The sequence below is a fragment of the Chiloscyllium plagiosum genome, unplaced genomic scaffold (assembly GCF_037043375.1).
Source record: "Chiloscyllium plagiosum isolate Xiang-an unplaced genomic scaffold, Cpla_swu_hap1 HiC_scaffold_29, whole genome shotgun sequence".
In the NCBI taxonomy this organism is placed as follows: domain Eukaryota; kingdom Metazoa; phylum Chordata; class Chondrichthyes; order Orectolobiformes; family Hemiscylliidae; genus Chiloscyllium; species Chiloscyllium plagiosum.
In genome coordinates, this window is record NW_028270167.1 from 41,072,500 (window position 1) to 41,096,862 (window position 24,363).

Below are 24,363 nucleotides of genomic sequence, written 5' to 3' on the forward strand. Positions count from 1 at the left end.
GATAAGATTCTCCCCCACTCAAACACAAAATTTCTAAAGCACAAGATTGCAATCCACCCCAAGCAATCATCAAGTGGGAATACTACAGTGCAGAATTCGAACTCAGTCTGAAAAACTTAAAAATTGTCAAAAGCTGGTAGTGTGAAATGGGTTGTCAAGAAAGCCCATTTGATTCATCAACATGTTTTAGCCCTGTCTGGAATTTGCGTGACTCCAGTCCCACACTGTAAAGAACTCGATGACCCACTGAAGTAGCCTAGTAAGCTATTCCATAGCAAGTTATTTTAAACGATTCAAGTCAACCTTCTCAGGACATTTAGACAAAGACAACAGAAGCACCATCCTCACACCCTAAGAATGGATAGGCTGAGAGTAATGTGAAAAAAAGCAGAAGGTTTTGTAAAGACCTCCTCTAGCTACAGTCATTGTACAAATGGCTCAAGGTTCAATTCCTTTGAATGTACATGAGAGAGTCATGAAAGAAAAGTAATACAAGATATTCAACTCCTTAAATGAATGTCCCCAAAAGACTGCTTGGGATACTGGGTCAGAAATTGCTGTTTCACTTGTTTCCATTCCCAGTCCAGGCAGAGTCGAGAACATTCCTATGGTCTACTTGAGAATCCTAGGACAGAGATGGACCACACTTTTTTTCTTGCAGCCTTTCACATGCTTGCCACCTCACAGCAAGGTTTTAGCAGCAGGAAATGGCATGCTGAAATTTCAGCAAGTCAGACAGATAGCAGCAAATGAGAGATTAGATGCTAAGTTATCCATGTGTTACATAGAACATAGAACATTACAGCGCAGTACAGGCCCTTCGGCCCGCGATGTTGCGCCGAACTGTCATACCAATCTGAAGCCCATCTAACCTACACTATTCCATGTACGTACATATGCTTTTCCAATGACGACTCAAATGTACTTAAAGTTGGTGAATCTACTACCATTGCAGACAAAGCATTCCATACCCTTACTACTCAGTGTTAGCAACTGTATACTTGGTATACTGTGTACAGCTACTAACACGCTCATTTTTCACAATTAGTTTTGTATTATACTTACTAAGATGCTTTTCTGAAGTCATGAATTTGAATAAATTCTTTAGTTTTCTTTTAAATTCTACTTGCAGCCCAAAATTCCCAACTGGCCTTATTTTTGTCATGAACGTGACTGCTTTGGCCAGTTTTAATCTGTTACAGCACAGAAAAAGGCCCTTCGGCCCACTGCATCAAAACCAATCAAAAACAATCACCTAACTATCCTAATCCCATTTTTCAGCACTCGGCCTATTGCTTTGTATGTCTTGGAATTGCAACACCACATCTAAATACTTCTTAAATGTTTTGAGAGCTTCTGTCTTAATCAACCTTACTGGTTGCAAGTTCCAGAACCCCATCACCCTCTGGGTGTAAAAGATTTTCCTCACATTTCCTCTAAACCTTCTGCCCCCTTACCTTAAATCTATGTCCACCAGACATTGATTCCTCCACCAAGGAATAAAGGCCTTTCTGTCTACCCTTTTTATGCCCTTCATAATTTCAAACCTCACTATAATGCACTCTCTCAATCTCCTCTACTATAACAAAAATATCAATCACTTTTCATAACATACACAGCAGGCAACACTTTTTAAATCTCTTCTGCACCCTCTCCAGTGCTATTACATCCCTCCTATACTGTGGATTCCAGAACTGCATATAGTACCCTAGCTGTGGCCTAAACAACATTTTATATAGTTCCAGCAAAACCTGTTTGCCTTTAAATTGCATACTTCAATTAATAAAGGCATGTATATAGCATGTGCCTTCTTAACCACTTTCTCCACCTGTCCTGATACCTTATGGTAGATGCACACTAAAGTCCTTCTGATCGTTAGTGCTTTCCAGGGTCCTATTGTGCATCATGCATTCCCTGCCCTTGTTTGTACAACATAAATGGACCGCCTTAAATTTAACTGAACTGAATTTCATTCGCCACTGATCAGCCCATCTGACCAGCCTGTCTATTTCCATTTGTGGTCAAAGGCTATCAGTCTTACTATTTAGCACCTCTCCAAACTTTGTATTGCCTGCGAACTTACTGATCAACCCTCCTACCTTCAAGCCCAAATCACTTAAATAAATTACAAACAGCCAGAGCTTTCTCCCTCTCACTTTAAACCTATGCCCCCTAGTATTCGGAGAGTCGGTGCAGACTCTTCCACTCTGTTGAGATTCAATAAACTGGGACCCCATTGGACACAGGTCTCCAGTCAGAAAAATACTCTCAACCATCATCCTTTGCTTCTTGCCACCTGGCCATTTGTGGATCCAATCTGCCAAATTCTTTTTGGATCTCACAGTATCTTTGACATCAGACTCCCTTGTGTGACCTTCTAAAACGCTTTGCTGAAGTCCAAGCTAACAACATCGAATACATTGACCTCATCCACACACCAAGTCACTACTTCAAAAAATTCAATCAAGTTGGTCAGATATAACCTTCCCTTAAAATCCATACTGACTACTCTTGATTAATCCCCACCTCTGTAAATAAAGATTACTTCTGACCCTCAGAATTGATACCAATGGTGTCTTCAGCACAGAGGTCAGACTGACTGGCCTGTAGTTTCCTGGTTTGTCCTTCTTGAATAACGGAACCATATTGACTTTCCTCCAATTCTACAACACCTCTCCTGTGGTCAGACAGGAACTGTAAAATTTTTGCAAGTGCCTCTGCTATTTCCTCCCTTGCCTTGCCTAGGATATATTTCATGTGGCCCTGGAAATCATCTACTTTTAAACCACTAAAACACTCAATCTCCTTGTTTTCTATGCTAATTTCCTTCATCGTATCACAGAACTTCTCCCTGATTTCTACACCTATAATATCCCTCAAACAACTGAACACTTATCCAAATTATTCAATCAGAACCCTACCTACATCCTTTTGATCCAGGCACAAATTGTGGTCCTAATGGGCCCTACAGTTTTCCTTATTATATTTTTACCGATAATGTAAAGGACCTGTAAAACAATTTAAGATTTTCTTTCCATTCTGAAGTAGGGTCACTGGACCGGAAACGTTTACTCTGCTTTCTCTCCACAGATGCTGCCAGACCTGCAGCGATTTTCCAGCAATTTTTGTTTTTGTTTCTGACATCCAACATCCGCAGATCTTTGATTTTAATGTTTAGGATTTCCCTTTACTTTTCCTGTCACTACCCTGTATTAGCTCTCCTACGTTCCCTTTTAAATTCCCTCTTGCACATTCTAAAATCCTCTAGAGCTCAGAACATAGAACAATACAACACAAGAACAGGCCCTGTCAGTCCACTATGTTTGTTCCGACCACGATGCTGTTCTAAACTAATTCTACCTGTCTGCACATGGCTTATATCCCTTTATTCTATATCTGGTCACGCCTGCCTAAATGCCTATTAAACTTGATTATCATATCTGCCTCTGCTGCCTCACAGCGCCAGAGATCCGGGTTCAATTCCCGCCTCAGGCGACTGACTGTGTGGAGTTTGCACGTTCTCCCCATGTCTGCATGGGTTTCCTCCGGGTGCTCCGGTTTCCTCCCACAGTCCAAAGATGTGCAGGTCAGGTGAATTGGCCATGCTAAATTGCCCGTAGTGTTAGGTAAGGGGTAAATGTAGGGATATGGGTGGGTTGCGCTTCGGCGGGTCGGTGTGGACTTGTTGGGCCGAAGGGCCTGTTTCCACACTGTAATGTAATCTAATGTAATCTAATCTAATCTACAACTCCAAGTAGCATGTTCCAGGTACCTACCACTCTGTTTAAAAACAAAATTTCCCATGCAATCTCCTTTTAACTTTCTCCAATACTGCATACAATTGTAGTCACTCTGCCATAGGAAGGATGTTATTAAACTGAAAAGGGTGCAAAAATGATTTACAAAGATGTTATTGAGACTGGAAGGTTGATAGGGAGAGGCTAGATAGGTTGAGACTTTTTTTTCTGAAGCGTAGGAGGTTCAGGAATGACCTTTTAGGGGTTTCTAAAATGAGGGGCATAGATAAGGTGAATAACCAAGTTCTTTTCCCTGAGGCAAGGGAGTCCAAAACTACAGGGCATAGGTTTAAGGTGAGAGGGGAACGATTTAAAAGGAACCTGAGGGGTAACTTTTTCTATGAGAATGGTGCTCTATGGAACGAGCTGTCAGAGGAAGTGGTAGAGGCAGATACATTACAACTTTCAACAGACATTTTGACAGCTACAGGGATAGGAAAGGTTTAAAGGGATATGGACTATATGCTGACAAATGGGACTAGTTCAGTTTAGTAAACTTGGTTGGCATGGACCAGATGCACCAAAGGGCCCATTTTTGAGCTGTATGACTTTATATCTGTATCACTGTATGATGGGTATTTGTAGAATCTAGAGGACAATACAGAATAGGCGACAGGTTTTAAGACTACGTCTATGCTGGCTCTTCAGACGGATTAATCCCATTCACTTGAGCATTTCCCTTAACCTGGCATTATTTTCTTCTTCAAGTATGAATTCAATTTTCTTCCAGAAAATATTACTATATCAGTATTCACCATTTTATTTGAAAACATTTTCCAAAATCTGTCAAGAAGTTGTGTAAAATAGCTCTCTCAGATCATCTCTGGCTCTTTTGTCAATCACATTAAATCTGTGCCTCAAGTTATCAACTCCTGAATCACTGAAAACGGTTTGTGTTTACTCAATGTAAAACCTTCATGATTTCAAACACCCATATCAAATCTCATTGAACAAACCGAAAGAACAATACAGCACGGAACAGGCTCTTCGGCCCACCAAGCGTGCAGTGATTCCTAATTCTTATTTAGATCCGCTACTTATTGCCCAGGAATCAGTTTAGCTCAGTTGGCTGATTGTTGGTTTAGAGAAAATGAAGGCTGCAGATGGGCATAAGCACTTCACCAGGAATGCAAAGCAGAGCAGTGAGATGCCAACAGCATGGGTTCAATTCCCACCACCGGTTTGAGGTTACCACAAAGGACTCTCCTTCACAACCTCTCTTCCCTCGCCGGACCCTCAAGTTAAATCACCACCAGTAACCTCTCTGTAATGACAGCGCAGCCCTATGGTCTGGTAAGACCTTGGCGACACAATACAATAATACTTACTGCCAATAAGCAGTTTCTATCCTGCTCTTCGCTCCTTGTTCATCTGCCTATCAAGTACTTAACATACCTGCTTCCACCACCTCTGTTGGCAGTGTGTTCCAGACACCTTCCAGAGTATGAAACATTTTCCCACACTTCTCTGCTAATCTTTCCCCCTCTTCTTTGAACCTCCTGCAGCTGACCTTTCTACCCTGGGAATAGCCTCTGACTATCCAAGCCTCTCATAATTTGGAAGACTTCTATCAAGTGCACCCCCCTCCCCTTTAAAATACTCAATTGAGTTGGTGAGAGATGACCTTCTCTACACAAATCCAGGCTGCCTATTACAAACAAGTACATTAACTCACAAATGTGAATAAGTCCTGTCTCTCATTATCTCCTCCAACTGCTTGCCCACCACTGATGTTAAGCTCACTACCTGAATGATGTTTGTCTCCCTTAAAAAAAAAAGAACAGCATTGACCGTTCTTCAGTCCTCTGGAACCTCATGAGGCCAAAGAGGATGCAAAGGTATCTGTTAAGGTCCTAGCTATTTCCTCCATTGTCTCCCACAGTCTCCAGGGATGGATCCCATTTGGGGTCTTTTCTATCTTCATGCATTTCAAGACATCCAACACCACCTCCTTTATTAAGTTGACCTGCCTGAGAATATTCACACTCCCTTCCCTAACCTCAACATCAAGTCCCACTCTTCAGTGAATACCGACGTAAAGTAGTCATTAAGGATACCACCCATTTCCTCTTGCTCCACACATAATCTCCCTTACACTATCATTGAGTGGGCCCATTCCTTCTTTCTTTCACTACTCTCTTGCTCCTAACATATGTATAAAATGCTTTGGTTCGCCTTAACCCTACCAGCTAAGGACATTTCAAGGCTCCTTTTAGCCCTTTTAAGTCCCCGTTTGAGCTCCTTCCTACTTTCTCTGTATTCAAGAATTTTGTCTGCTTTTAGCTGCCTAGACCTTATGTATGTTTCCTTTTCTTGTGACTAAACTAATAATTTCCCCTGTCATCTGAATCCTGCCATTCCTGTCCTTAATTTTCAGAGGAACATGACTGTCCTGCACTCAAATCAACTGGTGTGGATTTACTGGTGTGGATTTCACACCTTCATCCAACGTCCACTCTTGTCCTTATCTGAAAATCTACAGAATTATGATCACTGTTATCAAAGTGCTCCCCCCATGAAACTTTGATCACCTAACGGAGCTCAAATTTCATCTGAATCTTTGCTCTAAGAATAGCAATCCCAGCTTTAGATTAGATTAGATTACTTACAGTGTGGAAACAGGCCCTTCGGCCCAACAAGTCCACACCAACCCACCGAAGCGCAACCCACCCAGACCCATTCCCCTATATTTACCCCTTCACCTAACACTACGGGCAATTTAGCATGGCCAATTCACCTAACCAGCACACATTTTTGGACTGTAGGAGAAAACCGGAGCAGACACGGAGAGAATGTGCTAACTCCACACAGACAGTCGCCTGAGGCGGGAATTGAACCCGGGTCTCTGGCACTGTAAGTGCAGCAGTGCTAACCACTGTGCCACTTCTCCAATCTATCCACTTAACTTTAATGCTTCTACTCCAGTCTCAACCACTACAGTGATTCTTTTCTACATCCTCACCAGATGGTAAAAGCTACAAAGAGAGAGCAGGAACAAAGCATGTCAGACTTCAAAACCAACAAAAATATTTACAATTCTATTAGGAAAAAAGATGATCAGGAAGAATGCAGACTTCTAGAAAAATAATAGTGGTGACATTGTCAAGGAAAGTAATAAAATGCCCAGATATTTTTTAATAATTACTTGGTATTAGTAAATACAATTGAAGAACAGATCAGCATGCCAGAAATCCCAGGGAAACGAACATTACGTCAGGGACAGGACTTACGTCGCAGAAGACAACAGAATCGAAGGCCACACTTTTAGTACGAGCTTTATTTCAGTTCACCATACGTCTTAAGACTGTCAATCCATTGCTTACTGGCTCTTCACATTTATACTACCAACTCACACCCAATTAACCCTTAATTAAATTTAAAAAAAACTAAGAACTGCAGATGCTGGCACTCAGAAATAATTTTGGGTCTAATAACTATTCTGAAGAAGGGCCACTGGACCTGAAATGTTAACTCTACTTTCTCTCCACAGATGTTCCCAGAACCATCAAGTTTTTGTAGCAACTTCTGCTTTTGTAACCCTTAATTAGTATATTCCTCACCAGTTTCTTCATCCTACTAGATTTCAGGCATCCCTTTATCTTATTTGATGACAACAGAAAGACTCAATAAAACTAACATAAAGAAAGTAAGAGTAATGTAGAAAGGAATGGCACTGAAAAGGGACTAAACCAGAGAACTGGATGATTCTCATCCCAGTATTTTAAAGAAAGTATGAAATAACATTAACAACGTCCTCTCTCTAAATTTTGAAATTTCGTTTAATTTAAAACCATCCCTTTAGAGTGGAAATATATATCCATCACCTCGCTATGTTAAAAAAAAGGAAAAGCAGAAAACTATATATCTGTTAGCCCAATATCTGGCATTAAGAAAATATTGGAAAAATAGGGAAAGGACACGTAAGCACCTGTAAAACTTCAAGCTGATCAAAGAGAGAGAAGAATTTGTAACAGGTTGGTCACACCTAATAAACCTGATTGAACTTTTTTGGAGCAGTGACTGAAGTGAAGAATGGGTATGCTTCTAGATAACATTTTCAAAGATTTCCAGATGGTATTTCATAAGAGATGGCTGTGGAGTCTAGGACTAAACAGCATAGGCTAAAACTAAGTGATTCTTCTCAGAAGTTAAATTAATAACCACTATTCTACAGAGGAGTTAGAAGTAGTTTGGAATCCTTGTACTTGAACAGCAATTAGCACTAGGTTTAAAACTAACAACTGATCTCCAATAAATACATTTTTGTTAACCAATATTTTAAGGAATTCAGAGCAATGCAAGTATATACAGTAAGACCACAGATCTGGTTCAAGGTGAATATTCCTGCTTCTGATTTTCAAAATTTCACCTGTCATTATAATGCACATTTCACTACCCTGTCTATATTTTCTCCTGAAGTCAATTATTATCTTCCTCACTGTTGACTATATTTCTAAGTTTTGTGCCATTTGGAGGTTTCTAAATTAGGCCAGGCACTCATAATTCCATGTCACTAAGGTATGTCAGAAGCTGCAGTAGTTCTTATACTGAAACTTGGAGAATTCCATTATAAACTTGCCTCCAGTTTGAAAAACAATCATTTATACAACTTTACTTTCTATACCTTAGACTTTTTTAAAAAAAAAAGTCAATGCTACCACGGCCCATTTTGTAGGATTCCATTTTTGATTATAAGCTCTGCTGCATTGTACAGTTTCAAAATCCTTTTAACATCCAGATGCATCGACTGTATAGCCTCATTGATACTCTCCATTACTCCTTCCAAGAACTCAACTAAATTAGTCAAGCCTGATTTTCCCTGACTATACTGAAGAGGGGGAACCAGGGAGTTATCCCCAATGTGTTCACCAATATTTATGCCTCAATTAACATCACAAAACCAAATTATCTATTCATCATATTATTGATTATGGGAGCTTGTTTTGTAGAAATTGGCAATCGCGTTGCCTACATAACAACAGAAACTATATTTTAAAGTTAATTAAATGCTTCTTAAATGACATGGGTCATCCAGTGGTCTTGAAATATAAGATTTCTTCTTGCTTGGTTCACCATAAATATCCTTACACCCTGCTAACATCAAAATTCAGAAAGATCTTTTAAACAAGGTAGATTCTTTACTCAGCGAGTCGTGAGTTCATGGAATGCCCCGCCAGTAGCAGTGGTGGACTCTCCTTCATTATGGGCATTTAAACGTGCATTGGATAGGCATATGGAGGATAGTGGGCTAGTGTAGGTTAGGTGGGCTTGGATCGGCGCAACATCGAGGGCCGAAGGGCCTGTACTGCGCTGTATTCTTCTATGTTCTATGTTCTATCTTTGTACGTGTACCTACAAATATCAACCAAATGTGACAGGCTAAATAGACTACACACAATAATCCTGGCCACAAATGTCTTTAATACAAGGGCAGTGTCACAATGTCACAATAGAAAGAATAGACTAGATCATGTCTTCTAAGGGAAGTGACGTGTTCAACATCTGAAGCGCTGGTACTAAAGATGCGACAAGATAAGGACTTCATTTGTCTGCATGGTGCATAAATTAGGTCAGAAAGCCAAGAATAGAGTCTGGGAACAAGCCAAAATCCCACAGTGAGGATCGAGTCCCTGTCAGTAAAGTGTCAGCCTTTCATTCAGATCCAAAGTTCACTATAAAACTAACCAGATTGTCACACAGCATCCTCACAGCAGCCTATTTACTGGAAGCAATTACATAGAACTGTCCCATCAACATGAGTGCAGCAATTAACAGCAAGCCTCCGCCAACCTTTTACATGCTCAGCTGATTTAAGGGGGAGAAAATGCTTGGCCATTACAGTAAAATGCTGCAAGAGATGAGCAGACTCTCAGGCACACTGTGGACTCATACAGCAAGGAGGAAGAACATCTGCCGCAAGAAAGGTTGCTAATTTCTAACTTCAAAACACAGTAACACATTGCCAACAGCTGGGAATGGTGCGGATTTTTTTCCCTGTCAGAGGCAGAAAGGAAAATAGGAATGGGAATAAGTCATTTGGTTAGTTCATGGTTAATCTGTACCATAACTCAATATATCTGCTCTGGTTTTATATCACTAACAGTCTTGTCTAACAAAAATTAATTTTGAAATTTTCAGCACACAAAATTTTCATAATCTTTTCAACTAGCCCGTAAAGAAATTCTTTGTGGCAACACTCTTGAAAGGTCTGAGTTTAAGTTCAGATTTTTTTTCCACATTGGAGTATTTTAACTATCAGAGAGGCTATAAAGTCTCAAGTTATTTTCTTTAGAACAAAGAAGGCTGAGATGGTGCTGGAGTGAGTTGTATATGATAATGAGGGGCATGGATATAGTGAATAGAAAGCAGCTGTTTCCCTTGGTTGAAGGGTCAACCAGGAGGAGACATAATTTTAAAGTGAAGGGTAGGAGGATAAAAGGAGATTTTGAGGTGGTGTGGTGGTGGAAATCTGGAATGCACTTCCTAGGAGTGCAGCATAAACAGGAAACTTCTCAAACTTGAACAATTATGCGGATGAGCATTTGAAACATTCATAGCATTCAGAGCTGTAGGTCAAGTACTGGAAAATGGCATTACCGTAAACATGTCAGCTCAAACTTGATGGAACTATGAGGCTCTTCTGTGTTGTATGACTCGATACCTGTTCTGAACTCTCCCACTTCAAGGAGGGGATTGTTCCTATATGTTCTACCAGATCATCAAAGTAAGGGGTCACAGGCTTAAGACAGAAATGAGATAGAATTTCTTCTTGAAGGCTGTCAAGGCTGGGTTGGAAAGTATATTCAAGGATAAGATATCCCCTTACAACATAGAACGTTACAGCGCAGTATAGGCTCTTCAGCCATTGATATTGTGGCAACCTGTGGAACCAATCTTAAGCCCATCTATCCTACACTATTCCATCATCATCCAAATGTTTATCCAATGACCATTTAAATACCCTTAAAGTTGGCGAGTCTATTACTATTGCAGACAGTGCTTTCCACGGCCCTACTACTCTGAATAAAGAAACTACCTCTGACATCTGTCCTATATCTATCACCCCTCAATTTAAAGCTACGTCCCCACGTGCTAGCCATCACCATCCGAGGAAAAAGGCTCTCCCTGTCCACCCTATCTAACCCTCTTATCTTATATGTTTCTATTAAGTCACCTCTCAATCTTCTTCTCTCAAACAAAAATAGCCTCAAGTCCCTCAACCTTTCCTCGTAAGACCTTCCCCCTATACAAGGCAACATCCTGGTAAATCTCCTCTAAAGTATTTCCAAAGCTTCCACATCCTTCCTATAATGCAGTGACCAGAACTGTACACAATATTCCAAGTGCGGCCGCACCAGAGTTTTGTACAGCTGCAACATGACCTCATGGCTCCAAAACTTAATCCCTCTACCAATAAAACCCAACACACCGTATGCCTTCTTAACAGTTCTATCAACCTGGTGGCAACTTTCAGGGATCTATGTACATGGACACAGATATCTCTCTGCTCATCCATACGACCAAGAATCTTACCATTAGCCCAGTATTCTGTATTCCTGATACATTGAATCACCTCACACTTTTTCGCAAACTCAATTTGTCACCTCTCAGCCCAGGTCTGCAGCTTATCTATGTTCTTCTGTAATCTGCAACATCCTTCCGCACTGTCCACAACTCTACCGACGTTAGTGTCATCCACAAATTTTACTAATCCATCCTTCTACGCCCTCATCCAAGTCAATTACAAAAATGACAAACAGCAATGGCCTCAAAACAGATCACTGCAGTACACCAATAGTTATTGAACTCCAGGATGAACGTTTCCCATCAAACACCTACTTTTGTCTTCTTTCAGCTAGCTAATTTCTGATCCAAACCACTAAATCACCCTCAATCTCATGCCTCCATATTTTCTGCAATAACCTACTGTGGGGAAGCTTATCAAACACCTTACTGAAATCCATTTACACCACATCAACCGTTTTACCCTCATCCACCTATTTGGTCACCTTCTCAAAGAACTCAATAGGGTTTGTGAGGCACAACCTACCCTTTACAAAAATGTTTTGACTATCACTAATCAAATTATTCCTTTCTAGACGACTATAAATCCTATCTTTTATAATCTTTTCCAACACTTTACCCACAACCAAAATAAGGCTCAATGGTCTATAATTACCAGGGTTGACTCTAATCCCCTTCTCGAACAAGGGAACAACATTTGTTATCCTCCAGTCTTCTGGTACTATTCCTGTAGACAATGACGACATAAAGATCAAAGCCAAAGCCTCTGCAATCTTCTCCCTAGATTCCCAGAGAATCCTAGGATAAATCATATCTGGCCCAGAGAACTTATCCATTTTCACACTGTCCAGAATTGCTAACACCTCCCCTGTATGAACCTCAATCTCGTCTAGTCTAATAGCCTTATCTCAGTATTCTCCTTGATAACATTGTTGATTTCCTGTGTGAATATTGATGAAAAATATTCATTTAGCACCTCTCCTATCTCCTCAGATTCCACGTACAACTTCCCGCTACTGTCCTTGACTGGTCCTAATCTTACTCTAATCATTCTTTCATTCCTGACATAGCTACAAAAAGCTTTAGAGTTTTCCTTGATCCTACCTGCCAAAGACTTCTCATGTCCCCTCCTGGCTCACCTTAGCTCTTTCTTTAGGTCTTTCCTGGCTAACTTGTAACTCTCAAGTGACCTAACTGAGCCTTCACGTTTCATCCTTACATAAGCCTCCTTCCTTTCGATAAGAGATTCAACTTCGTAAACTACGACTCCCTCACTTGACCACTTCCTCTCTGCCTGACAGGTACATACTTATCAAGGACTTGCAGCAGCTGGTTCTTCAATAAGCCCCACAGTTCAGTTGTGCCCATCCCCTGCAGCTTCCTTCCCCAACCTATGCTTCCTAAATCTTGCCTAATCGAATCATAATTGCCTTTCCCTCAGCCATAATTCTTGCCCTGCGGTATATACCTATCGCTAAAGTAAACATAATCGAATTGTGATCACTATCACCAAAGTGCTCACCTACCTCCAAGTCTAACACCTGGCCTGGTTCATTATCCAGTACCAAACCAAAACCCTTCCCATTCAGCACCCACCCTTCCAAAAAAAAAACATTGTCAGCACATATGCAATTCTTCCTAGCTACAGTTAATTCTGTAGATGGGTCACTGGACCCAAAATGTTAACTCTGCTTTCTCTTCACAGATGTTGCCAGAACTGCTGAGCATCACCAGCTGTTCTTGTTTCAGGTTTCCAACACTTGCAGTTCTTCGTTTTTGTTCAGCACTGACGTGGCTCTTTTTTTTAAAAAACTACATGCATAGCTGTCTTGTTTTCATCAATTTCAATCCCAGACATGGCAATACAAGGATTTATGTCCTTGCAAAGAAAGCAAGGTTTATTGGAATGAATGGAATTAAATCCACCCAGTCTAAATATACAAAAGAATATTGAAGAGGATATGTAATGTTTTGATTTTTGACTTTAGTTTCTACTTAAACGAATGCACATTGATACTCAATCGATGCAAAATAGGCAATAACATTCCTTAATGTGTTTAAGTTTCATTACATAAATGAAAGACATTACGTAAAGAACATAAATATGTTATTCAACAACCATCAAATGTCACAGTATTCCAAATCAGGAAACATTACACTTTTTATTAAACAGAAAACAACAAAGGAACCACACTGAAGCAGAGACAGCAGCAGAATGGAGTTGAGAAACATATCAGCTTTAATCGAGTGGAGAAGCAAACTTGATGGACCAAATGGCACAATTCTACTCCTATATCTTATGAGTGAGAAGGTGATTGATGAGGTGCTGAAGAATTGTGACTACTGCAGTGAAAGATCAGTGAGATATCATCTGACACACAATTTATTGTCCCAAAACAGATGCCAGCCAGGCAAGTCCCAGCCCGTGCAAACAGCAACAAATGTGTTCTTACTTTTTGACGTGTTTGACTTTCATACTGGCAGTGCTTCCACATGGGTGGAGAGGGAGTTCTCCAGGGAGATCAGGAAGGTCAGCACTCCTTGCCTACAACCAGAAGAAGAAACTGATCAGTGTTCTGAGCTTCGCACAAGGTTCAGATTTATTTTCACATAGACTTACTGAAATAAAGTAGCAAACCATTCAATCCGACTGATTCAAGTTGGTGTTCATGCTCATGAGCCCACTTTTAGTTTATCTCTGAAACCACAGAATCATTACACTGCAAAACAAGCCCATCTCTCAGAGCATTTTAATTTGTTGCCAATCTCCTGCATTTGCCTAATTGTCTGCATGCTTCTGTTTAACTAAAATCTTGAAGGTCTCAAATTAAACCTGCTTCTGTCATATGTCCAGCCAGTGCACTTCATGACTTAATTACTTGTTTGTGAAAATGATTTCTCTCACTTCACATTTGCTTCTTATGTAAAACACTTGCCTGGTTCTCAAGCTTTTCATGAGCAGAAACAGTTTCTAACTTATTACTTCATCCAAGTTAATCATGATTTTGAAAACTTGTATCAAGTCTCCTCTTGGTCTTCTCTCCAAGGAAGCTTCTCCAATTATATGGGATAGAATTAATACACAGAAAATTCAGAACAGCGAGGAAGAATTTGTTAAGGAAAACTCATGTTTAACTAACTTATATAGAAAGTGGCCCTTCGGCCAACCAATATATGTTGACCAACAATCACCAAACTATGCTCATCTCATTTACCCATACATTGTCTATAGCCTATATCCTGGCTTTTTAAGTCCTCATCCAGATGTTCGTTCAATGTTGTGAGAGCACCTGCCTCCATGGACCTATCAGGCAACACATTTCTGTTGCCCTCTCCAGTATCCAGAATAGAAAACTGGTTATTGAGTAGAACCACTGGGGACTCCTACACTACCTGCTTATTTCTATTTTACTGTCTGGTCATCCATTCCCAATCTGCCTGTTTGCTCCTACCCTGCAGCGTGACAACCTCTCTGAACATTCATTCTACATCTTTCTCAACATTTGCAGATGTACTACTGTGACTCTAGAGGCCAGGCAAAATCAAAAATTCAGACCTCCAAGTGGTGATGCTTCTTGCTTGGAGTTATGGACCTTTGAGTTCAAGATGAACCTGAGTTATAGGAACAGAGTTGAGCTATTCAACCCATTGAGTCTGCTCTATGATGGCTGATATATTTTTCAACCCCATTCTCTTGCCTTCTCACAGTAACTTTTGATCCCTTGAGCAAAACCTGTCTCTCAATGACTTGCCTCCAACAGCCTTCTGTGGCAATGAGTTCCACAGGTTCATCACACTCTGGCTGAAGAAATTCCTAATCTCATTTCTGAAGGGTTGTTCCAGTTTCCTCAGTTTCTGGTTCCACATGGGAGGCAGGTCCAAAAGTTAGGAACCCATTGGATCCAAGGCAAGTTGATAAACTGGATCCAAAGTTAGCTTGCAAATAGGAGGCTTAGGGAGATAGTGAAGGGTTGTTTTTGAATATGATTGGAAGCTTGTGACCAGCAGTGTAGCACAAGGATTGGCACTGGGACCCTTGCTGTTCAAATATATTAATGAATTAGATGTGAATGTAGAAAGTACAATGAGTAACTAGACAGATGACATGAAAATTGATGATAATGTTGATAGTGAGGAAGGTCTCAGGCTACAGTCTGATATTACCAGTTGGCAAATTGGGCACAGCAATGGCAGATGGAATTTAATCCTGGTAAGCGTGAGGTGGAAGTTCTAATGAGGACATGATTTCTGAAGGGCTCATGCCCGAAACATCGATTCTCCTGCTCCTTGGATGCTGCCTGACCTGCTGCGCTTTTCCAGCAACACATTTTTAGCTAATGAGGACATAGTCAATTTTTCTATAACTTGATGGTTGCGTTATTATAGAAAAATTGCACTTTAGAAACAACACTTAAAAGTGTTGCCGCTGCAATCGCAATACAGCCAACACATGTTTTAAAAGTTCACACTATAGAAACAGCATCCCCAATTCGTCAATTGTGTTACAGCGAATTTGTGTTGATGAAACGTGCGTTATAACACAAAGGCCTGTAACATTATGAATGACAGATCCCTAGGGAGTACCGAGGAACAAAGGGACCTTAGTGCCATAGAACCCTGAAGGTGGCGGCACAGTCAGACAAGGTGGTAGCTACGGCACAGAATATAGGAACAAGGAATTCAAGGTACAACGTTACAGAGCATTGGCTAAATCACGGATATAATGCTGTGTGGAGTTCTGGTTGCAGACTATTGAAAAGGTGTAATAAAAACTGCAAGAACTGCGGATGCTGTAAATCAGAAACGATCAGAGAAACTGCTGGAAAAGCTCAGCAGGTCTGGTAGCAACTGTGAAGCGAAATCAGAGTAAATGCTTCGGGCCCGGTGACCCTTCTTCAGAACTTGTGGTAGCTAGGAAAACGTCCGTTTTTATGCAGAAGACAGGGTGGGAGGAGGAGAAAAGGAGTAAAATAATAGGTGGGGATAGAACCCAAAGAGTGAGAAGAACAGTTGGAACGAACAAGGAGTGAATAAGGATCTGGGTAAGAGAATGAATTGTTGTTAATGGAGTGGCTAACAGTAGGTTGTGTGTAATAGCAGACTATGTGATAACAAGGCCTGTGTATGGGGATGGTCAAAGAAGAGTCCATATTGAATTCAAGTTTGAGTCCATTGGTTGCAGGGTCCCCAAGCAGAAAATGAGGTGTTCTTCTTCCAGCTTGTGCCTGAGCTTTACTGGAGCACTGCAGCAAGCCTGAGACAGAGATGTTGGCCAGGGAACAGGGTTGGCATGTTGAAGTGGCAGGCAATTGGAAGCTCAGGGTCATTTTGGTGGGCAGAACGTAGATGTTCTGTGAAACAGTCACCCTGTCTAAGCCTAGTTTTCCGCAATGTAGAAGAGACCACATTGTGAGCAGCGAATGCAGTAGACTACATTGTGTGAAATACAGGAAAAGCATTTCTTCACCTGGAAGATAGGTTCTGCCCTTGGATACGGAGAAGGGAGGAGGTAAACCCCACCCGCTGTCACATATTCACCATCCTTCTTAACCTTCCGCCGTTCGATGCTGAACAGTCTGTACTCAGCAAAGGTCTCAGTTTTATCCCTCTGCGTCTCCACCTCAAATGAATTTCAGGCAAGGCAACATCAAATTCTTCTTGTCATCTTCATCTGTATGCCCATTTCTTCAGACAAGCATCCTCTCCCCATCCCACAGATCCTTTAGCCCACCTCCAACACTCTCCAACAAACCTAGACCCCTCTGACACTACCTGCACTCAATTTGCTCATTAAGAACTGTCAACATGATATTTGTCGCCTCAATTTCTCTGCTGCACTCACCCATTCCAACCTATCTCCCCCACGAACTGACTGCACTCTATGCATTGAGATCCAACCCTGACTCTGTTATTAAGCCTGCCAATAGGGTGGTGCTGGTGTAGTTTGGTGTACTGACCTCTATATATTGCAGAGGCTGAGTGACAGCTCTCAGATATCTCCTCCTATCTCCACCTGGACCATGATTCCACCTTGGTACATCAGGTCATTCTATCAATTATTGTCACTAACCTTTTCTCGCCTGGGGATCTCCGCGCAACTGTCTCCAAGCTGATAGTATCCTAACCACACACAGCTTGCTTCTATCTCCTTCCAAAATACCACAACAGGATGCCCAGGTAGACCCATTGTTGCTGCCTACTTATCTTACCTTTTCCTATCTTGGCACGGTATTTTCTCCCCAGTCCAGTTCCTGCCAACTTATATCTGTGATTTCTCTAATACTTTATGCCAGTTTGCAGGTTCCACCGATTCCTTTTTTACCACAGACATGCAATCCCTCTACAAGTTCATCCTCCACCAGGACGGTCTCAGAGCTCTCCATTTAATCCTGGTAAAAAGGCCTTAACAACTTCTCTTTTAACTCATCTGATTTTCTTCAGGCCATTGGTACCTGCATGGGCCCTAATTATGCAGGTCTCTTTGTGGAGTACATGGAAAATTCCTTGTTCCAGTCCTATTCCAGCCCCCACCCACAACTCTTTCTCTGATATATCATCAGTGCTGCTTTCCTCTCTCGTCTAGAATTGGAAAGGTTTATCGATTTTGCTTCCAATTTCCACCCCGCCCTCGCTTTCACCTGGTCCATCTTTGACTACTAACTTCCCTTCCTTGACAACTGTTTCTATTTCTATAAACCCACTATAAACTAATATCCACTATAAACCCACCAACTCCCACAGTTATACTACATATATTCGCACCCTGCTTCCTGTAAAGACTCAATCCCCATCGCATATGTTCCGATGATGCCAACTTCGACCAGGGAGCCTCGAAATGTCCACTTTCTTTCTCAACCGAGGATTCCCCAGCACTGTTGTGGGCAGGGCCTTCAGCCAGATCTGACCCATCTTCCGAACTTCAGCCTTCACCCCCCCCTCCCTTCCTTCCAGCAACAGTGATAGGGCTCCCCTTGTCGTAGTCTACCATCCCACCAGCATCCACACCCAGGCGGTCCTCCAGCGAGATGCCACCATCAGGCGCATATCCTCCTTTCCTTCCTTGTCTGCCTTCCACAGGGACCGTTTTCTCCAGGACATCCTTGTCGACTGTAATTGAAGGTGTAACACCTGTCCTTTTACCACCTCCCACACTTACCATATTGCCGGTAAAACTGCGCTTTACTGCACTTCACATAATCTAATCTACTGCATTAGCTGGTTACAGTGTGGTCTCCTCTACATTGGGGAAACAAAGTGTAGATTGGGTGACCACTTCACAGAACACCACCCCCTTTGGCCAATATCTCTATCTCAGGCTTGCTGCAGTGCTCCAGTGAAGCTCAGTGTAAGCTGGAAGAACAATACCTCATTTTTTCACTTGGGCACTGCAACCTACTGGACTCTCAATCTTAAGTTCAATAACTTCAGGGCTTGTACTCTATGTCCTAGCCCCCACCCACACACACCAGGTCTTGTTATCACATAGTCTGCTATGACATATAGGAACAGGAGAATCGACGTTTCGGGCATAAGTATTCCTGAAGAAGGGCTTATGCACGAAACGTCGATTCTCCTGTTCCCTGGATGCTGCCTGACCTGCTGCGCTTTTCCAGCAACACATTTTCAGCTCTGTTCTCCAGCATCTGCAGTCCTCACTTTCTCCTCCTGCTATGACATATAACCCATTGGTAGCCACTAACAAGTTCCATTAACATCTATTCACCCTCCTAGCCAGATTGTTATCCACTCCTTTGTCTCTCTAATGGTTCTTCTCTCTCTTTGGGCTAGGTCCCCACCTATCATTTACTCCTGAACCCCTCCCCCAACCTTACCTTCTGCATAAAAACCATCAATTCAGAGGAAGGGTCAGCAGACCCAAATAGTTAACTGTGAAGAGAAATCAGAGATGCTGCCAGACCTGTTTTTGTTATTTTGGTGGGGGTGGGGGGGAATCTGATTGAGATACACAAAATTGAGACACACAGAGTAGATCGCAAGAATTTTTTCCCTATGGTAGATGTGTCTAAGACCAGAGGGCGTACGTTTAAGGTGTGTGGTAAGTGGCTTGAGATGAGGAAAACTTATTTCATCCAAAGTTTGATAGAAATATAGAATTATGACACCAGACTCTACCTCAGTTCGGTCATGCAACATTAGCTCCTAGGATTCCAGTTGGAAAACAGCAGTGAAACAATCCTAAACAGACATTATCACACGCATCAAGAAAATTGGGGCTGAATCTATTGTGGATGAAAGGTTTGATCCACTAACTGCACGTCAATGATGCTGCCTAGTCAGTTTCCTGCATTGACTAGGCGGCATCAAGCCTGGAAGCTATGCTTGACCACTGGCTGATCAGGGCCAACAGCTCTCCATAGCTCAGCAGCACCATGAGGAGACAGTGGTTGCTATCAGTAATGCACCCATACGGGACCCACGGTCAGCATGATCACGCCTTGCCTTCTGAATTGCTTGCTGCACGTACATGCTTGCTTTGTGATTTATGAAAGGTCCCTTTGGAAATCAACACTTTTCATTTAAAAATACTGCAATTTGTTCACCCTGCTATAGGAAAGATGTTATTAAATTTGAAAGGGTTCAGAAAAGATTCACAAGGATGTTGCAGAGTTTGGAGGGCTTGAATTATATTGAGAGAAAGTGCAGATGCAGGAATTCAAAGTAGGCAGGCAGGAGGCTGGAAAAACACAACAAATTAGGAAGCATCAAAAGGTGGAGAAGTCGACATTTTGGGTGTAACAGTTCTTCAGGGCTGGGGGTGAGTGTAGGAGGAGCTGCAGATAAAGAGGGTGGCGGGGGCAGGGCGGTGAAGTGGGGATAGGTGAAGACAGGTAGAGGGTACGACCTGGTTGGTCAATGGAAGGAATGAATCCAGTTGGTGGCAGGGAGGAGTGGAAGGGAGGGGGAGGGGTTGGGGTCGTTGTCAGGGAGTGGGAAGGGAGGTCATTTGAAACTGAAGAACTCAACGTTGAGTCGTCTGGGCTGCAAGCTGCCCAGACAGAACATCCCACTCTTTTTCTGACATGACCATCTTTTGCCTCCTCCATTGCCACAACTAACCAAATGGCAAATTGGAGTAACAACACCCCATCTTTCTCTTGGGTAGCCTACAGCCTGGAGGACTCAACATTGAGTTCTCCAATTTCAAATAACCTCCCTTCCCATCCCACGAAAATGACCCAGCCCCTCCCTCTCCCTTCCACTCCTCCCTATTCCCACTTCACCACCCTGCCCCACCACCCCCTTTATCTGCAGCTCCCCCAATAAACACACCAATCCTGAAGAAAGGTTACACCCAAAATATTGACTTCTCCACCTCCCGATGCTGCCTGGCTCGCTGTATTCTTCCAGCCTCCTCCCTATAGGGAGAGGCTGAATAGGCTGAGGCTACTTTCCCTGGAGAGATGGAGGCTGCAGGGTGACCTTATAGGGGTTTATAAAATCATGAGGGGCATGGTTAGGGTGAATAACCAAGGTCTTTTTCCCACGGTAGGGGGGTCCAAAATTAGAGGGCATAGATTTAAGATGAGGGGAGGAAGGATTTTAGAAGGACCTTTTCATGCAGAGGCTGTTGCGTGTATGAATGTGTTGTCAGAGGAAATAGCGGAGGTTTCTACAAATATGATATTTAAAAGACATCTGGCGAGGTCAATGAATAGGAAGGCTTTAGAGTGACATGGTCCAAACTCTGTCAAAAATCTGTCTATTAATTTAGGATGTCTGTTCGGGATGGATGAGTTGAACCAAATGGCCCATTTTCATGCTGTATAACTCTAAATACTCAGCACATTCATTCTTCCTGACAAAGTGGGATAGCCACACACTTTTCCATATCTTACATCTGCCATGTTCTTGCAACCACAGCCTATCTAAATTATTTTGAAGGCTCTTTGCACATTCCTCATCATGCCACCAAGTTTTATGTCATTTTCATCAGCAGCCTCCATTTTGCAGCCGAAGCAGTGACAACAAGGACCATTGTGCTGCTAGGAAGGTAAATTTCCCATTTAAGTACTTACCCTGTGGAATCAGCAGCCTCCATTTTGTAGCGGGACCAGTCAGAGTGAGGACCAGGGGGCTGCTAGGAAGGTAATTTTTTTCCTCTTAAAGACTTATTTCGCGAATAGGCGGAACAAAGGTTCATCAGTAATGAATGCTGACAAGGGGATTGCGAGGCACCTGAAGTGATACACTCGGACACTGGCTAAAGCTGAGAGACTACACTGGTGACACTGCTGACTTCACCTGTGGGAAGTGCACCCAACTCCAGCTCTTCACAGACCACATTAGGGAACTGGAACTGGAGTTGGATGAACTTCAGATCATTCAGGAGGCTGAGGCGTGATAGAGAGGAGTTAATGGGAAGTAGTCACAGTTAAGTTAAAGGACAAAGGTAGCTGGGTGACTGTTTGGAGAGGGAAAAGGAAATCGGCAGACAGTGCAGACAGCCTAGCGGCTGTTCCTTTCAATCGTATTGGATACTGTTGGGGTGCGGAGGGATTAACAGGGGACAGTCATAGTGACCAGGTTTCTGGCACTAAGCCTGGCTCTGTGGCTCAGAAGAGAAGGGGGGAGAACAGAGGAGCAATAGTGATAGCAATTATGAGAGAAAGAAACAGGAAATTCTATGGTCGCAAGTGAGATTCCTGAATGGTATGCTGCCTCTTGGATGCCATGGTCAGGGATGTCTCGGATCGAGTCTACAGGATTCTTAATGGGGAGGAATGAGCAGAGTAGTAATCTCGGGATTACCAGTGCCACAGGTGGAGAGAACAAGGACCAGAAGGCGTCCAGGAAGGTAAACTGTTTAAAAAGCTGATACATACAGGCAGTGACTGAACCCAAGACACTACCCGTGTAGTGTCTCCCACTGCCCTGCTCCTCTAACAAAAAAAAGGACTGCGGTGTGTTGATAAGGTAAGGATTTTCTGTTTTTTTTCTTATTTATCGTGTGATTGGTTAAAAAAAACTCTCCTTTTTCATAACTTTTGTCTCAACTTAGGTGAAGATTAAGATTAAAAATGGCAGGAGATCTCAGCCCCATGTTATGCTCCTCTTGCTGAATGTGGGAGTTCAGGGATGCAGCTGATGTCCCTAAATCCTTCAGGTGCAGGAAGTGGGTCCAGCTGCAGCTCTTGTTAGACGGCATGATGGCTCTGGAGCTGTGAATGGACACACTTTGGAGTATATATAATGCTGAAGGGGTCATGGATAGCATGTCCAGTGAATTGGTCACACCGCAGATTAGGATTGCTAAGGGAGAAAGGGATTGGATGACAAAAAGGCAGAGAAAGAGCAGGAAATCCGTGCAGGTGTTCCCTGTGGTCATCTCCCTCCAAATCAGGTATACCGTTTTGAATACTGTTGAGGAGATGGCTCACCAGGGGAAGGCAGCAGTAGCCAGGTTCATGGCACCGGGCTTGGCTCTGATGTACAGAAGGGTGGGAAAAAGAGTAGAAGGGCTATAGTCATAGGGGATTCAACTCATGGGAGTAGACAGGCAGTTCTGTAGTTGTAAACTAGACTCCCGAATGGTATGTTGCCTCCCAGGTACACATGTCAGGCTTGTCTCAGATCGACTGCAGAAAATTCACAAGGGGGAAGGTGAACAGCCAGTTGTCGTGGTGCATCTAGGCACCAATTATATAGGTTAAAAAAAAACAGGATGAGGTCCTACAAGAAGAATTTAGGGAGTTAGGAAACAAGTTTAAAAAGTAGGACCTCAGAGGTACTAATCTCAGGATTGCTACCAGTGACATTGTCAGTTAGAGTAGGAATGATAAAATAATCAGGATGAATGTGTGACTTGAGAGATGGTGCAAGAGGAAGAGGTTCAGATTTTTGGGATACTGGGACTGGTTCTGGGGGAGATGGGACATTTAAAAACTGGATGGTCAACACCTGGGCCTGACTGGAACCAATGTCCTTGGGGGTAATGCTTTTGGGGAAGGTTTAAACTAATGTGGCAGGGAGATGGGAACCAAATGAGGAGGTTGATGGACAGTAGGAGGTAGTAACTAAAGCATGTAAGGAACTAGATAATGAAGTCAGTGAGAGTAAGGGAAAGAGTAGGCAGGAAGGGGAGAACAAATGCAGAGGGACAGATAGTCTGAGGTGCATTTGTTTTAATGCAACAAATTTAGTAGGTAAGGCAGATGAACTTAGGACTTGGATTAGTACCTGAGAGTATGATGTTATTGTTATTACTGAGACTTGGCTGAGGGAAGGGCATGATTGGCAACAATATAACCCAGGATATTGATGCTTCAGACGGGATAGAGAGAGAGAGATAAATGGAGTGGAGGAGTTGCATTACTGGTCAGAGATGATATCACAGCTGTGCTGGAAGAGGGCACTATGGAGGACTCGAGCAGTGAGGCAATATGGGGAGAGCTCAGAAATAGGAAAGGTGCAGTAACAATGTTGGGGCTGTATTACAGGCCTCCCAACAACAAACGTGAGATACATATACAAGTATGTAGAGAGATCAGAAAAAGATGTAGGAACAACAGGGTGATGGTGACAGGAGATTTAATTTTCCCAAAATTGACTGGGATTCACTTTGCGTTAGAGGTCTGGATGGAGCAGAATTTGTAAGGGGCACCCAAGAGGGTTTTCTAGAACAGTATATAAATAGTCAATAGACAATAGGTGCAGGAGTAGGCCATTCAGCCCTTCGAGCCTGCACCGCCATTCAATATGATCATGGCTGATCATTCTTAGTCAGTATCCTCTTCCTGCCTTATCTCCATAACCCTTGATTCTACTATCTTTGAGAGCTCTATCCAACTCTTTCTTAAATGAATCCAGAGACTGGGCCTCCACTGCCCTCAGGGGCAGAGCATTCCACACAGCCACCACTCTCTGGGTGAAGAAGTTTCTCCTCATCTCTGTCCTAAATGGTCTACTCCGTATTTTTAAGCTGTGTCCTCTGGTTCGGCACTCATCCATCAGCGGAAACAGTCCAACTCAGGAAGGGTGCCAATCTGGTGTAGGGGAATGAGCCCAGCCAGGTGGTTGAAGT

The 24,363-nt window shown here is 42.5% G+C and overlaps 1 protein-coding gene across 17 annotated transcripts in view; it reads right to left on the reverse strand.

Annotated features, from left to right (window-relative positions):
* Positions 1-24,363, reverse strand: part of LOC122540755 (rho GTPase-activating protein 32) — a 591,094-nt gene that overhangs the window by 281,423 nt on the left and 285,308 nt on the right. For 16 of the 17 annotated variants that reach the window (XM_087976520.1, XM_087976515.1, XM_087976502.1 and 13 more), the window contains one exon: positions 13,775-13,866. In XM_087976520.1, coding sequence (XP_087832646.1) covers positions 13,775-13,866 — 92 coding nt within the window. Of the gene's footprint in view, positions 1-13,774; positions 13,867-24,363 lie in introns of those variants that run through there. The other variant, XM_087976518.1, reaches the window with a different exon arrangement.